The sequence below is a fragment of the Populus trichocarpa genome, chromosome 12, assembly GCF_000002775.5.
Source record: "Populus trichocarpa isolate Nisqually-1 chromosome 12, P.trichocarpa_v4.1, whole genome shotgun sequence".
In the NCBI taxonomy this organism is placed as follows: domain Eukaryota; kingdom Viridiplantae; phylum Streptophyta; class Magnoliopsida; order Malpighiales; family Salicaceae; genus Populus; species Populus trichocarpa.
Window position 1 is genome coordinate 13,116,140 of NC_037296.2, and position 15,516 is coordinate 13,131,655.

Here is a 15,516-nt window from a genome sequence, read left to right on the forward strand (position 1 = left end):
TTAATATTTTTAGTATATTTTTTTTATAATTTTGAATTGTTGGTATAAATATTTTAATGTATTTTCAAGTAAAAAATACTTTTAAAAAATACATACACCGTAATGCCAAATACACACTTATTAAAACTTAGATAATCTAGCGGATTGGTTTCTAATCTAGTTGATTAAATCAGGTTAATTTTGATACATTTCTTAAAATTATTTTTGTTAAAATCAAAATTATTTTATTTTATTTTTTATTTATTTTATTTAAAATAACATCATTTCAAAAGAATAATCATAATTTTTCATATGATTAGATATTTAAACTAAGTTAGTAATTAGAATTGATATGAAAAATTATATTTAGTATAATTGTTTGTCTAATTTTAAGGGATTAGTAAAACAATCAAGAATTTTTATTTTTTCAAAGAACTTTGAGTTTAGATTTTTGTATCAGTTATTTTTTAAAATGTACTAAATTAATAGGAAAGGAATTGTGTTTTTTTTTTTAAATTTAAATTTTTTTTGTTTATATTTTTAAATTATTTTAATATGGTGATGTTAAAAACAATTTTGTAAAAAAATATTATTTTAATATATTTTAAATCAAAAATTATTTAAAAACAATTATTATGATTTTTTTCGGAGAAAAAAAACCCCTCACCTTTACAATACTTTTACGAAAAAAAGTCCAAATAGAAAAGGTTTCCTAAATTCTCTTTGCACCATCCATTCTTCAATCCGTTGACCTTGACTACAAGAATATTTAATCCACCGTCCTTTTGTATACTTTTCTGATACACATGCACGTACCCGATTTTTTGCAACACGAGCTGCCCAGATCCCGATTCCATCCAGCTACAGTCATGACTCTTTTTACCCTTTCAACTGGACCCACCCACAACTAGATAGAGCAGAGGAACTCACCCTCTCCACTCACCACCTTCAGCATTTCAGCCACCGCTCGCTCTGTCTTCTCTTCAAAGGTAATAATAATTCTCTCTCAATTTCCAATACTTCATGAGTTCCATCTTTTAGGGCTTTATAGAGTTCGATCTTGCTAATTTCTGACTCTGACTTTATGTTTTTTTAACTTGGGATCTTAAGGTTATTGTCGGTGCTATGATTTCTTGTACACAAGTTTGTTGTCTACAAGATGCTTGATAATATGATAGAAATTTCATGCTCTGTATTTTGCTTGATTTTTGACAGAATTAAGTGCTCATATAATAATGCTTAAGGTCCCAGATCACCAGGTTGCGGGTCACAAAGGTGGTCATGGCCAGCCTGGTCCCCTCATTGATGATTCAGGGCGTTTCTACAAGCCTCTTCAGGATGATGACCGGGGCGCGATAGAGGCTGCGTTTTATACCTCCTTCTCGTCGAACACGAGGGTTCCAGATCACATCCGAAGATTCTTTCCTGTTTTTCACGGGACTCAGCTAATAGAGGCATCTGATGGGTCTGGCCAGCGGCCGCACCTTGTTTTGGAGGATGTTGTCTCTGGTCGTTCGCATCCCTCGGTTATGGATGTTAAGATTGGTTCTAGAACTTGGTACCCTGAAGCTTCTGAGGATTACATCCAGCGATGCTTTGAGAAAGATAGGAAATCTAGTAGCTTGTGTTTGGGGTTTAGGATTTCTGGGTTGCAGTTATATGGAAGTGAAGAGTCTGAGTTGTGGAAGCCGGAGAGAAAACTTGTTCAGAATCTTAGCGCGGATGGGGTTAGAGTGGTGCTGAAGAACTTTGTTTCTTCCAATTCGCCAATTGATCCAAATTTGAACCCTGATTGTGCTTTTGCGTCAAGCGTTTATGGTGGTTCTTCTGGGATTTTGGCTCAATTATTGGAGCTAAAGTCATGGTTTGAGGATCAAACCATCTACCATTTGAATTCTTGTTCCGTTCTCATGGTGTATGAAAAAAAGAAAGTGCTAAAAGGAGGGAGTTCGGATGCTGAAGTTAAACTTATTGACTTCGCTCATGTCACAGAAGGCAACGGCATCATTGATCATAATTTCGTGGGTGGGCTCTGCTCTTTGATAAAGTTCATCTCAGAGATTCTTACCAGTCCCGATGAGTGCACAACTAAAGTATGTTTGCAGAACTCTGACAACAAAAATGAGATTCTTACCAGTTCCAATGAGTGCACAACCAAAGTTTGTTTGTAGGACAAGAACAACAATTGAATCCATTGAAGGAATGTAGTATTTCCAATGTTATAATGGTCAGGCTAGTTGACGTTTATGAAACTGTTTTAATGAATTTGCACAACTTATTGAAGAATTTTCTTCCCTGCCACCATTCTACTTTTGGCTTGGGAAAGAAAATCAATGACTGTAGACTCTATTGAATTTTTATGCACCCACTATCCGATCTTCTCACTTTGTTATTTTGCTAGTTCGATTCTTCTGGCTGGCCAAAGATTTTTCTCTAGTTCTTGCTGTGTAGGACAGGATATCCATTCCATTATTGCTGTACATGTTATAACGTAGTTCTAGGTGATGGGAAGAAAGATTATTTGCTTGAAAAGAAAGGAGAGGGCATTGAAGGAGATGGCCCATGGCGACTAGTAAATTGGCGCGTTTGAGTTGGAGAGGCCCATGGCTATGTTGAACAGCGTGCATCTTTATATAGGAAAAGAACGGAGGAGTGTTTGAACTAGCATTTTAGCTCCTGGTAATTGACAGTGCATCTTTTTGGAATTAAACTAGCGAAAATTGCCAGCTTATTTAATCACAATTTGCTGTCAAAATCCCAAGGTCATGGGTTGCATTCAGTAGAGCTACTTTGCTTTCCTGCAATGGCAAGAAAGGTTGCTTACACAGGAAATTCAAATAAATACGTAGTTATTTGTTAGTGACTCAGAGATTAAACAGAAGTAACAGTGGGGAACCATCTTGGTTTGTATATTAAGATTTCAGGAAATCCAGCTGACTTCAGCTAATCTTTCTTCTAAGCAATGCCCTTCTTACAGGATAATCCATTTGAGATCCAGAAGTGAACTCCAAGCCTCGAAAAATGACTTGTATTTCTTGCAACCTCTAAAAACTGCGTATAAAACAAAGAAAAACATTCACTAACTCCACAAAAAGAAACCAGGATGAAATTCACACTTTTCTTCTGCATTTTCCTGTGCCCTTGCATCACTATCTGCTTGGCAGATAGCGATAATCTTCAGGATACTTGCCCAACAGCTACTATAGGCATGCAAACTGTCTTCATCAATGGCTTCCCTTGCAAGAACCCAAACAGCGTCGTTGCTTCAGATTTCAAGTCATCAAAACTGAGTCATCCTGGTGACACAGGCACTTTCTTCCGTTCATCACTTACCCTTGACATGGCTGCGGATTTCCCAGGTCTCAACACTCTCGGCCTCTCAATAGCTAGGACTGACCTTGAAGTTGAAGGTTTGACCATGCCCCATTCCCATCCAAGAGCATCGGAGATATTCTTCGTTAGCACAGGTGTGGTGTTTGCTGGCTTTTTCGACACTCAAAGCAAACTGTTCTCAAAAATTCTCAAGCCAGGAGAAGTTTTTGTGGTTCCTCAAGGTCTGCTCCACTTTTTCATCAATACTGGCGATGAGGCTGCAGTTATTTTCTCTGTACTTAATAGCCAGAACCCAGGGGTGGTAAAGATTTCCGGTGCATCGTTTGAGCCTGATGATGAGGAAATGGTAGATAAACTAGTAAGGAAAATAAAATCTGCTGCTGCCTTGGAGGGCAAAGCATCTAGCATTCAGAATGTGACTCCGACTGACTTTTAACATATTCACAGTCAGTAATCAGAACATTGTAAGTCATTACATGACATGTGAGCTAAGTATAAACCTATTTCTGTGTGTTTTCTATAGTTAAAAGCACACTATTTGCTCAAGAATATTAGCTATGCAGCCGGAAATAATTTGATTGGAAATCAAAGAACAAAGGGAGACAAAATTTAACGAGTCTAAAACAAGAACCCTAACATTTTTTATTCAATAATTATTATCCAATTGTCATAAAAAAGACAACCACCCTTTACAAAAAAAGAAAATCAACATACATGAGAAATAAAACAAAATCTGGAAATCCAAAATTAAAGAGGAAAATAACAAAATTGCCTACATCACTTTGCTGAATTTGTTATACAGTGATCTATAACCAAAATCTTGTTTGGAATTCATTCTGAGAAATACTATATAAGTAAAAAAAAAAATGTATACCTTTTTCTTTGATGTTAAAAATATCAAAATAACTAGATTTTATACACAAAGAAAACACTATAAAAAAGAGATCATAAACAACATTCTCAGTGATCACTTGCAACCTTTTGGTCTGTTGTTACCCGTGTCTAGAAGTTTTTGAAGTTGCTGAAGATGATGATGATATATTCAAGATCATACAAAGCACAGTGATCAACTCTGGACCGACCTATAAGGTCACCAGCTCTAGAAGCCACCCATAATCAAGAGATACAGCTTGAGGCAGCAATGGAGGATGACAGAGGTCGATCTACTGCAGATACTTTCAATAATATTAAGAAGATGGAGCTTGGGGCATCGACAATTGTAACCTCTGGAATTGAACTATCACAAGTTCAAGAGCTGCAGCAGATGACTGAGAAATAGATTCTTTTGATTGCTTTGTATTTTAGTTTTCAATGATAATTGAAAATCATTTCTCATACCTTTCCTCTGCAAGATATATTCAAAACACAATTGAGAATTACCACTCAAAAAACAATCTCTGCAAAATCATTCCAGCCCACCAATGCAATAGACCAAAGCTTGACTTCAAGCAAGTTAATGAAGCCCAGCTTCAAGAGGCTCAAAAGGAAACATAAATGAAAAATAAGGCTCCATTCTTACTGTGGGAGAGCATGGTTATTCTTGTGGAAGAGGCTGATATTCTAACACCCTTCAATTATAAAACATACTACTAGATGCCGGGACCGTCAACTCTATTTTTCTCATTAAATATTCTAACACCCTTTAATTTTTAATTCAAAACAACACCATTTTGAAAAAAAAAAAAAAACAATTGACCCTATCAACTCTTTAACCTGTGAATTGACCTGTTTAACATGAGGCAGGCTGAGTTTGATAACCATGGAGGCTAAAAATAAGAAGCAACTTAAGGTTCTCCTATACGCTCAGGCTCCATTTCGCCAATATCCTACAATATACTGCGTGTATTTTATGGCTTCTTAATTAAATTTTCGTTCTATGATCCAAGCTGTCAGAACTCATGAACGTATTTCTTTGTGTGCTGGTATAGAACATACATACTTTCTCAGTTTCATCTCTTTTCGAAAGTTAATACGAATTTTTATGATGTAGTACTAATTATTATCCCTTGATTGTTTTGGGAGATGACAGGAGCCTCACTCCTAAATCTTTGCTGGTGTATACAGAAGCCAGGTATGGTATTGGACAAGTGTATTTGATTATGCTTTAAAATATCCAGGACGTTGATGGGATAGTTCAATTCTGGATGAGAGAGCAAGAAAATATCATAAACCTGGTTTGAGTTATGAGTCAGTACGATTAACTTGGATTAATAAAAATGATGTTATTATATTTTTATTTATTTATAAAAGTTAAATCGAGTTTTGACATGGTCAAGGTTAACCCACGAGCAACTAGATTAAACTGGGTCAATTCCAAGTTGAATTTTTCTTATACTTGGTTTGAGCCAAGAGATAAATTGGCCGAGTTTCAAATTAACCCATGGAAAATATAATGATTGAACAGCAAGAAAACTAATCATTCAAAGAAGTTATTAGTCAGAAATGGCTGGTATCATTACATACTACTCATCAATCTTATTAAAATAAGTTCACTCTTCTATCCAAAAAAAGAAGAAGCTCACATTTATTTCCCTTGTGTAGAGATAGGTTAGTAATGAGCATGACGCAATTTTCTTATATTTCCCAACTTTTATGGTGGGTGCTCCTCCGTCAACCAAAGCACTATCTGTATATATCGATATTCTATTAATGATTCTAGAGCAGAGTTGATAAAGAAAGCATTATGACAAACATTATGGTCAAATTGCAGGTGGGCCAAAATCTTTGGCCCTGATGGATACTGCGATCAGAGTGGATCGAGCTCGAGAGGACTAGTCTTGCGTGTTTCTGCTCTTTTTTATCCATCGAAGCTTAGTTAGAAGTTTTCTTTGTGAAAATCAAACTTGGTACTGGTCTTGTGAGAGAAATCCAAGGCTAGTTGGCGCAGCTCTTTTGTCAATGCTGGTGCCCCGCAATAAAACACTCCTGCAATTGTGAATACACACAGATATCTCAATTTTCATTTCTAGAAGAGATGAACAATGCATGGCATGGATCCTGTAGGAAGGATTTGATTTGTTATCCTCAGAAAATACAATAATCTGTCCAATCTTTCTTTTCTGGTATCAGTATCTCTCAACTTTCTAACCTGGACCCAGTAAAAGCACTTGCTTTCACATTAACATACCTTTTTCATCTTCTTTTTGAGGAAGTGACTGTGTAAAGAAAGATTACTTTTCAAGCACAAAGAAGATTTTTCCTATTAAGAGCAAAGGACTCAAATATGCAAAAACTCTGAACTAGTTCAAGGAATATGGAAGATTTAGAGCTAGATCTTGGCAAAAACAACACACAATAAACTATAGGATAGGAGAGGTGCTCTTACCAACTCTAGAATCAGGGTGGTTAAGCGCTGTGCGCTTGTAGACATTACGCCAATTAGGCTTGGCGAAGTGAGACTTGACTCGCGTGCCAGAGACGATGTCCACACCATTCTTGGCATGATTTATGGATTGAAGCATGGCAATCAGAGCAGACCTTGCGTCACCCTCTTCATAAACACTGGTACAATAGTTGTGAAGCTCTATAACATGGTTATGGTCTATTTCAGCCACTTCATTCATCACCCCTTTAAACCAGTCAAAGGACCCTTGCTCTCTTGTCACCCAATAGAAGTATGCTCGCCTCGTCTTGAAGTTTTCTTTTCTTTTTTGTGTATAAGGACTTGGGATTTTAGTTGATGGGCTATTGCCTATTCCACCAGCACCATTTTCTACTGCATTTTCTTCTTCCTCCATCGTCCTAATGTTACTCACTATGTCCTTCACAATGCTGATCATTGGGGTTGCTCCAATTCCTAGACCAACAAGCAATACCACCTCATATTTCTTGTAGTCCTGTGCTGGTGCTCCATATGGACCGTCAATCAAGACTCTTGGCAAACTGTTCATGGGATAAAAAATCAATACATCACTATGCACAACCTAAAGGAGAAACATTTTTTTCAAGGCAGACATCATTTTTGCTAGAGAATAGCCACACGATAAAGTAAAATTTGCAGTCCATGCTTGCACATCCACATCTTGTGGGTGGACATTAATCACATGTCTTTTTCAATGATGTGACAAGCTGTCCTTGATGACAAGATTCATCTCATCTGTAATTATCCACTCAGCGTATAATAATAATGTTTAGTCACTTGGATTTTGGACGCGCAGAATCTTTGAAAACACAGTTGGCTGTTCGTGGCTGGGCTAATTAAGTGCATGGACAAGTATTTTTCAGACTTGAATTTGTTGAATAACCCAGTAAACTTGCTCTCTCTTTTGTCAATGATATTGCTAATTATATTATCTTGTATTCTGGTGTGGTAAAGACAAATGATGCAAGAGATAACTCTGAAATGGACAGCATCCCATGCTTTCAATCCGAAGCAGGATTGGAGGTACAAATAATAGAAAAGCTAAAGGAAAACATATTCCAAGTAAAACCAACCATGATTGGTCTGGTGGTCCTCTCATTTACTGGTTGTTTTCCTTCCACTGATGCCTTTTGCAAGTTATGCTACAAACAGTAGACTACAACTGTACTCCATTGCTCTATATTTATGAAAGTAAGGTAGATCATCTAGCAGCCCGTGATAGAGTGCTTGGATGAGACTAAAGGCCATACCAGCAAGTAGCCAAGACACACAGAAAGTGATGCAAGCACTTGCTCTACTAGGGTAGGTAAACGGCACTGAGGTTGTCGTATCCCACCACCTAATATTCGCTCTGGAATGAGATGTTTGACCTAATGTAATGCTTGTCAAGTATATATGCATACCAAGATCTCCTAGCCCTCTACAGGGATTCCTTTCTTGAAATGGTTATAATATTATCATTCATGAACCTGCGTTAATATTTTTCTTTTCCCAGTATTTATACGTGAGTAGAAAATATTATTTCTTCGGTTAAAAATTAAAGCTTACTTTGAGTTGTGTCCTTGGAAGCAATCAGATCTGAGAAGTCCACTCTTCCCATCAGGAGGTGGCTGACATACCTGACAAAATTAAGAAATGCATCAGGCAATTAGCCACAATTAGCGGCACTGAAAGTTCAGTGGAAACATATGGTTAAAAAAAAGTCAGTGAGAAGATTAATTTGCATCTACTTTTTTGCAGTATCTTTTAGAATCTTGGAATGAACAAGATACTATGTAGTATAGCTTTGTTATCTAGAAGAATGACAGATGCACTCTCAGAAAACAAACCTCTGAGAACACTGTTCGAAGCTGCCTTGTCCAATCACCGAGAGTTCTAATGTGAACACTGAGGTAGTCATCTCCAGGGGCTGAAGTAATAGAAAATGGGTGCCTGTAGACATGTGATTTCCCATAAGTAAAGCAATGACAACAACATTCTTTGAAGTGTTTACAAATGGACAGAATATGGAGTGGCAATATTTTGAAGTCACCAACCATTCAAATGGAGAGACAGCAGCACAGTTGACAAACATGTATTGCCCACTCTTGTATCTAAATCCTTGAGGCTTTGACATGTGCAGTGCCAAGACATTTCCAGGGTAAATTGCCACCTTCGGAACCACCAGAAGAACATTAGCACAGCTTCTAAGATTCTTTTAGAAACACAAGTTTGCGTTGAAATGGTTAAAATTAATTACTTTTTGTATGGTAACAGCCTTGATGCTAGATCTCAGTGCTCTAATCAATCTTTCACTGCCGTAAAGTATCACAGGAACTGCCAAGTACATCCAGGTCTGCCAATGGAGTTGGAGGTTTGAGGGCGGGCTAATTTCAATGTAGTGAAAAAGAATGCATGATAACTGAGAGGTACATACCGTCTTCTTATACCATTTATGAGTCAGGTAGAGGTAATAACCATGGACGACGAGCAGGGTGTAGACGATGACGAAGAGATGGTGAGAATACCAAAATGCATTAAAACCAGTGAGTTTCTTGAGCCATGTTGGCAAATTGAGCTTATTACGTCTGAACCAAGGGGTGGCTAGGGTGAAGGCTATGGCCATCAACACAACCATTACGATCCCGGTTACTCCTTCCTTTGACTTAACAAAATGCCAGTAACTTGAAGGTTGATCCCCGAAAAATTGCTGCATAAGCTCCCACTTTTCTTCACTTGCTTGAAGAAGACGAGGGAAGTCGCAGGCTAAATGTGAAATCCCATGGATACCAACTCCCACTGCAATCCCCACTGCTATCACCTAAACATGAACACCACCATTAGCTTTTTTTTGCTTCCAATGTAGTAGACATTAAGTGTAGATGCTAGATAGTACCTTGTGGAAATTGAGATTGTCGTCAAAAGGAACCACAACGCCTAGTTTGGTCTTGTTCCTGAGCCAGGTGAGGGTGTTTCGGCAGACAGGTAGTAAAATTAGAGCCATATTCAGTTTGAGCGTCTCTGCTGCTCCCTTGGCCATGCATACACAATGGCCCATTACCTCATACGCCTCTCTTCGTCGATATTGTATATACTTGTATGCAAATAAACTAGCCATGAAAACAATCCATAGAGCCATTACCCAAACTCTTTGCCAGTTGTCTAATAAGAAATATTTTGTGCTTCTACACCATCTGTTTAATGGGTTGCTATCCAATGTAGGCTTAAGCTTCTGGCTTAGCATATGGCTCAGGTTTCGGCTTTCTCCTCTTACAGACTGGTTTGATCCTTGCAATAGAAGCATTTCCAGGTTCTCTATCTGTTTTTTTTTTGGAATAAGAATTATGCATAATTAATGACAGTATCAACAGTATGCATAGCAGACCCTCAACACATTAATAATGATTTTCAACTTGTGGTTTATTACCAGGATGTATCCATGATTTTCTGGATCCAATTCTTCCATGATCAATGCTGCATATTCCTCAGCTTGCTTCTGGATATTTGACAGTTTATTTGCAGAAGCACTAAGGGTGATGATCTGTATATATAAAATTCCAAATTATCTTAGTCCAAATCTTTTTCTGACATAAAGCACATGCTTTGATTCAAGACAAAAGGGTAAAACCAAAGAATTGTTTTGTAAGGCATTCAAAAGATGGTACCTCTCTGACTTCCTCTTCTGTGATTCTACCATCAGCATCTTTATCCACCCTGCATTTAACATCACTTGGCATAAGTTTCAGCTTGAAAATCAATACAAGGTGAAGGACTTTTCATTAAAATGAAAGACAATCTCTGATCATTTACATGTCAAAGAAAGTTTGGAGCCTGGAGTCAAAACTTTGATTGGAAATCTGATCCCAGAATTCCCTCAGCTCAGCTTTACTGATCGAGTCGCAGTGCATATTCCGTTTCCTAGCCAGTGCATTAAACAACTCTCCCGCAAAGTCTTTTGACTCCTTCATTCCTGCCATTGCACAAATTTACACAGATTCTTCAAAACTCGAGACTAACTACAGGAAATTACATGTAGTCCAAACATTAACATATATACAAGGGAGGTGGATTCACATAGAATTACCTATACATTCACAGAATCGTGCACGAGGAAGCAAGCCATCAGTAGAAGCAGTAATTTCATCGAATCGCTTCTCCACAGCAGCCCATCCTGCCCCGCCATCAGTCTTGCTGATAAACTTTAGTCCTTTTAAAGCATGAGCCGCGGCAGATTTACTCCTGTCGAGGCGACCAGGAGGAGGCCTCTTCGAGAATGAAGCCAACCGCTTTATTTCATGAGAAACCTGTCTAATTCTTGCTGAAGCAGTTCTCAGAACATTGGAAGCAGATCTTTTCTCTAGACCTTTGGCAAGTAATGCCATCTCAGGATCCTCCTCAACACCATTCGCAGCTTTAACACTGTGTACAGCCACAGAATCATTTCGGACATCAAGGGTGATCTCCACGTATTGTTCATCTTTGGATGTGGTCGTGCCTGGTATGCTAAACCTTGCACTCTTTCTTCCTGGTCTTTTATTAAGAGGTCCACTCAATGGACCGCTGTAAGCTAACCTTTCGCTCCCTGACATCTCTGAATCAGAGTGATGATCTTCTCTACCCATATCTTGCATCGTAGAGACAGATTTAAACAAGTTAAATTGTTTCAAGCTCTCTTGATGTATTCAGTTCTAGACTCACCAGAATTCTAACACTGCGAAGGATGTGTAGAGTATGTGACAGTTTTACAGAAGCAACAAAAACAAAAACCAACTGCTTTAAAGCTGAATTCTGGCGGATTGCTGTAAAGGAAGAACGTGGAGACACACAGAGGGATTTTTTTCCCACCCTCTCTGAGTGTTGGGTCTGTTAACTTCTGTCCTAAAGTGAGCCATTACCCGTTATATAAATATCACTTGTAGAAGTTGTATGTCACTATTGACAGAAAGACAGGTATATGAATATACAAAAAACCTATTATGTCAGGTAATGACGTTTAGATAACATAATCATTGTTCTGAGGAAAGAAACTTCACAATAATCGCATTGAAAAGAAATGAACTTAATGAAACTGACGAACGAGTTATATATTAAGATTTCTGGAGAATTTTTTTTTTATAAAAAAATGGAAATACAATTAAAATATTCAATTTTTATTTTGCATGTCTTCACTTACTAAAATGCTATTAAAACATTTTATACAGAAAAAAACTAAAAAGAACCCTAATGATACTGAATAGAAAAAAATAAACTAGAAAAAATATTCTTTTAAAATAAAAAAAAATTGAGTAAGAAAATAAAAATAAAAAATATATATTTTCCTAAAATAAACTATTGCATCAGTTTCCCTAGATTAGAAGGAGCTCGTCTAGCCCCACAAACAAGATTTCAAATGAAAAAATGATGCAAACAAAAACAATACATCAGTTTCTACAAGCAATTTTTTTTTAAGGGGAACCTCCTTATTGCTTTCTACACAAACACGTTTTATTTTGCAACTTTTTCCAATCATGGTTGTTCTACAACACATAATAAAAAATAATAACCACAAAAAATCATTAAATTTTAATACCAATTAACATAGATGTGAGCGAAGGATAACAAAGTTTATACATGTCAAGACCCTAAAAAGATCAAAGACACTAAAAATATTGGGAAACAAACCATGATATATTTTTTTATTCATTTATGTCTATATTTTCCAAAAGACTATTAAAAACATATAGAAAAAACTAGAAAACCCTAATAATACAGAATATAAAAAATATTCTCTTCAAATAGAAAAAAAACTAAAAAACATCATAATAAAGAATAGAAAAACAAAAACAGAAAAATATATATTTTCTTAAAAAAGTTATTGCATCAATCTTCTCGGATTGGAAGGAACTTGCCCTCGAGTTCAGTCTTTTGTTAAAAACTATCCTCCATTAAGAACATTATTTTGTGCATGAACAACCCCATTAAAGGTCTCTACCATCTTTGTGTGAGCCACCTTATCATGGGTTCCTATTTCTTGAACTAAAAAAAAACTAAAAAACTCTAATAATATTGAATGGAAAAAAATAAACTAGAAAAAAATTCTCTCTAAACAAAAAAAACTCAAAAAGTATCATAATAAAAAAAAGAAAAAAAGAAGAAAGATGTTTATTTTTTTAAAAAAACTCATTATTAAAAAAAAAACTAAGTCTGCTGGTAAAATTACTATCTCCCAAGATACAGTTTACTATTCATTATAATGGTATAATTACTACTTTATCCCCTAGCCATTAAATCTTTTAACTTGGCATTAAGGGCAAGATGATTTTTTTACCATGACATAAATATCTTTTGTTGAATGAATAGGGTTATGTTTGGAATTTTATTTTTAAATTTACATTAAATTACTCATTTAACCCTTGAATAAAATAATCCAATGCTTACAACTCAAGGGCATTTTTGTATTTTTATTTTTTATAGAATAATATAATTACTTTAATACCCTTAAAGACAAGACCAATTAAACTCTCACCTAATAATTTTTTTTATAATTTTACTTTACTTTCATTGTAAACTTCAAGGGTACTCAGGAATAGTATTGTAAATTACATTTATTGAATATAATTAAAAAAATTATGCTAGCACATGCGACGCACGCACCAACATGTGAGCTGCCTCCACGCCATTCGGGCAGCGTGTAAGAGGCTATCCAACTACCAAACACTGCCTTTCTAAACAAAGTTTGAAAGGTCTCAACGCCATCGACTCTATGAGATAGTACATATGCCACCATTCATGACGGCTTGTCGCCGGCATGTTTTCAATTAAAAAAACTTTACCCTCTTGCTATGAGTTCCTGTAGTCTCCCTGTGCTTGGAATGGAAAAAACGTGTAAGGAAATTAATTAATCTTTGTTTTCTTGATACGACTAATTGCAAATTCTTGCATTATTAACCTGATGAGAAATGTGGCTGTCATGTAGTAATAAAGTCACATGCACAATCCTCGAACCCCTCGGATTCCTTTTAACAGTATCCTCCTTCTATGGTAAGGGAAGAAAAGTGTGGAGACTCCAACATGATACATCTCACCTGTCTTGCTTCTTGCAAGAGCACCACCCACCCAACAACTAATTCATCTATGGTAAGGAAAATTATAGGTTTTAAATAGAAATAAATTCTAGAAACACGAAGAAATTTCGGGTTTTAAGCAGCCCTAAACCCAATGAATTAACCTATATTTAATTTAACTATATATTACTGCCATTAAACATGAGCGGGCGGGTTTAAAATTTAAACCTGACATAACTTAAAAAAGAAAAAATAAAATTAAGTTTCTTTTATTGACTCGGTCGACCCGAGTTCCCGGAATTAGTTTTATAACCTTGTTATATGTTTTTGTGATCGGTGGCTTTTGCAAATTTACATTAGGGGTGAGTAAAAAACCAAAAACCGATTAAACCGAGAAAACTAAAAAAAATAACCGAAAAAACCGAACCGTTAAAAAAAATCGATTAAAATTTTGAAAAAACCGACCGGTTCAGTTTCGGTTTTATAAGCCTGAAACTGAAAAAACCAAACCCAAACCGAAAATAAACCGAGCCAACCAAAAAACAGATCCAAACCAGTTTGAACTGGTTTTTGTCCTAAAAAACCGAACCGAAACCAGTCGGTTTGAACCGGTTTTGGTTTTGCTTTTTTTTAAAAAATTTCGGTTTGGTTACTTTTTTTGATAAAAACCGAACCGAACCGAACCAAAATGATCACCCCTAATTTACATGTGCTAAGAATTGAGTAAAAAACATTATATCAAAAAATGGTATAAAATCTTAACAAGGTCAAGTTAACCCAATGAAACAAGAAGAAATTGGGCTTTTAAGCAGTGCTAGACGTCTACCCAATGAATTAACCTTATACAAAAGATGACATAAGATCTTAATAAGGTCAAGTTAAGGTAACCCTTGCAGAAGAAAACTAAGCTAGTTAATTTGTTTTCATTATCCATTATCCTATATTTAATTTAACTATATATTAGTGTCATTAAACATGAGCCGGGCCGTGTTTAAAAGAGCTTATATAATTTTATAAAAAAAATAAAAAATAAAATAAAAATATTTTAATTGACTAGGTTCAACTCGAGTTAACCTGATTTACGGGTTTAAAATTTATAACTTTGCTGTATATATTCCTGATCGGTGGCTTCCGCAAATTTACATGTGCTAGAAATTTAGTAAAAGACATTCCACTGGATGCTCAAGCAGAGGAATGGCCACCGGCCCACCACTTCCTCACCGCGTGTGAGTGTTAAAGATGGTCAAAAATTGTGTCTTCAATGTGGTTAAAAACATACACAGCAAGCATAGTAAGACCATTATTTTCTTTCTATGGCTTTGACAGCAAAGTTGATGGAGACCATTTTCCTTCAAAATTATTTCTTCAAGGCCACATATCGCTATCATTTCCCCTTGGATGTGAGCAAGGACCATCTCACTGTCCACATGGATTCTAGAGGGCTGCCTGCTTATTTCACATAGATTGGTCGGAAAATACGGTGATTGTTGTTATCAGTCGAACTTGGTTGGCGCCATCAAGTTGGATCACTAAACTAAAAATGAACCTGCAAAAAATGGAAGATTGCCACTCTAGATGTTGATGGAGAGTAGCAAAACGCGTCAGATTTGATTTTAAGCTGAGCTCTCCAGATCTGTGGAATGATATTGAGGGTGTCTACGAGAGAATGGCAGACACTTGTTAATCATGCACTGTTCCAAGAGTTTCATTTCAAATCTTTTTAGGTATTAACCTAGCTAAACTCGGGTAAAATAGTAGATCGGCTCGTGACCAAGTTAAGACAAACAAACTTGGATGATATATGATATAGTGTCAACTTTA

The 15,516-nt window shown here is 36.2% G+C and overlaps 3 protein-coding genes across 3 annotated transcripts; 2 read left to right on the forward strand and 1 right to left on the reverse strand.

The window, feature by feature from the left end:
• The first annotated feature begins 800 nt into the window (after positions 1–800).
• Positions 801–2,371, forward strand: LOC7484353 (inositol polyphosphate multikinase alpha). The gene is made up of 2 exons (XM_002318154.4): positions 801–968; positions 1,195–2,371. The coding sequence occupies exon 2, from the start codon at positions 1,215–1,217 to the stop codon at positions 2,148–2,150; it is 936 nt and encodes a 311-aa protein (XP_002318190.2). The 5' UTR covers positions 801–968; positions 1,195–1,214; the 3' UTR covers positions 2,151–2,371.
• Positions 2,372–2,734: 363 nt separating this feature from the next.
• LOC7484905 (germin-like protein subfamily 3 member 4) lies at positions 2,735–3,861 on the forward strand. Its single transcript, XM_002318155.3, has one exon. It carries the CDS (start codon positions 3,083–3,085, stop codon positions 3,746–3,748), a length of 666 nt encoding a protein of 221 aa, XP_002318191.1. The 5' UTR covers positions 2,735–3,082; the 3' UTR covers positions 3,749–3,861.
• A 1,860-nt stretch (positions 3,862–5,721) lies between these two features.
• Positions 5,722–11,544, reverse strand: LOC7484354 (respiratory burst oxidase homolog protein C). Its single transcript, XM_002318757.4, has 12 exons — positions 10,737–11,544; positions 10,463–10,622; positions 10,318–10,366; positions 10,080–10,193; positions 9,549–9,971; positions 9,090–9,473; positions 8,913–9,008; positions 8,710–8,825; positions 8,503–8,605; positions 8,222–8,292; positions 6,638–7,194; positions 5,722–6,237 (listed from the first exon to the last, which is right to left on the reverse strand). Exons 1-12 carry the CDS (start codon positions 11,281–11,283, stop codon positions 6,128–6,130), a joined length of 2,730 nt encoding a protein of 909 aa, XP_002318793.2. The 5' UTR covers positions 11,284–11,544; the 3' UTR covers positions 5,722–6,127.
• Positions 11,545–15,516: the final 3,972 nt, after the last annotated feature.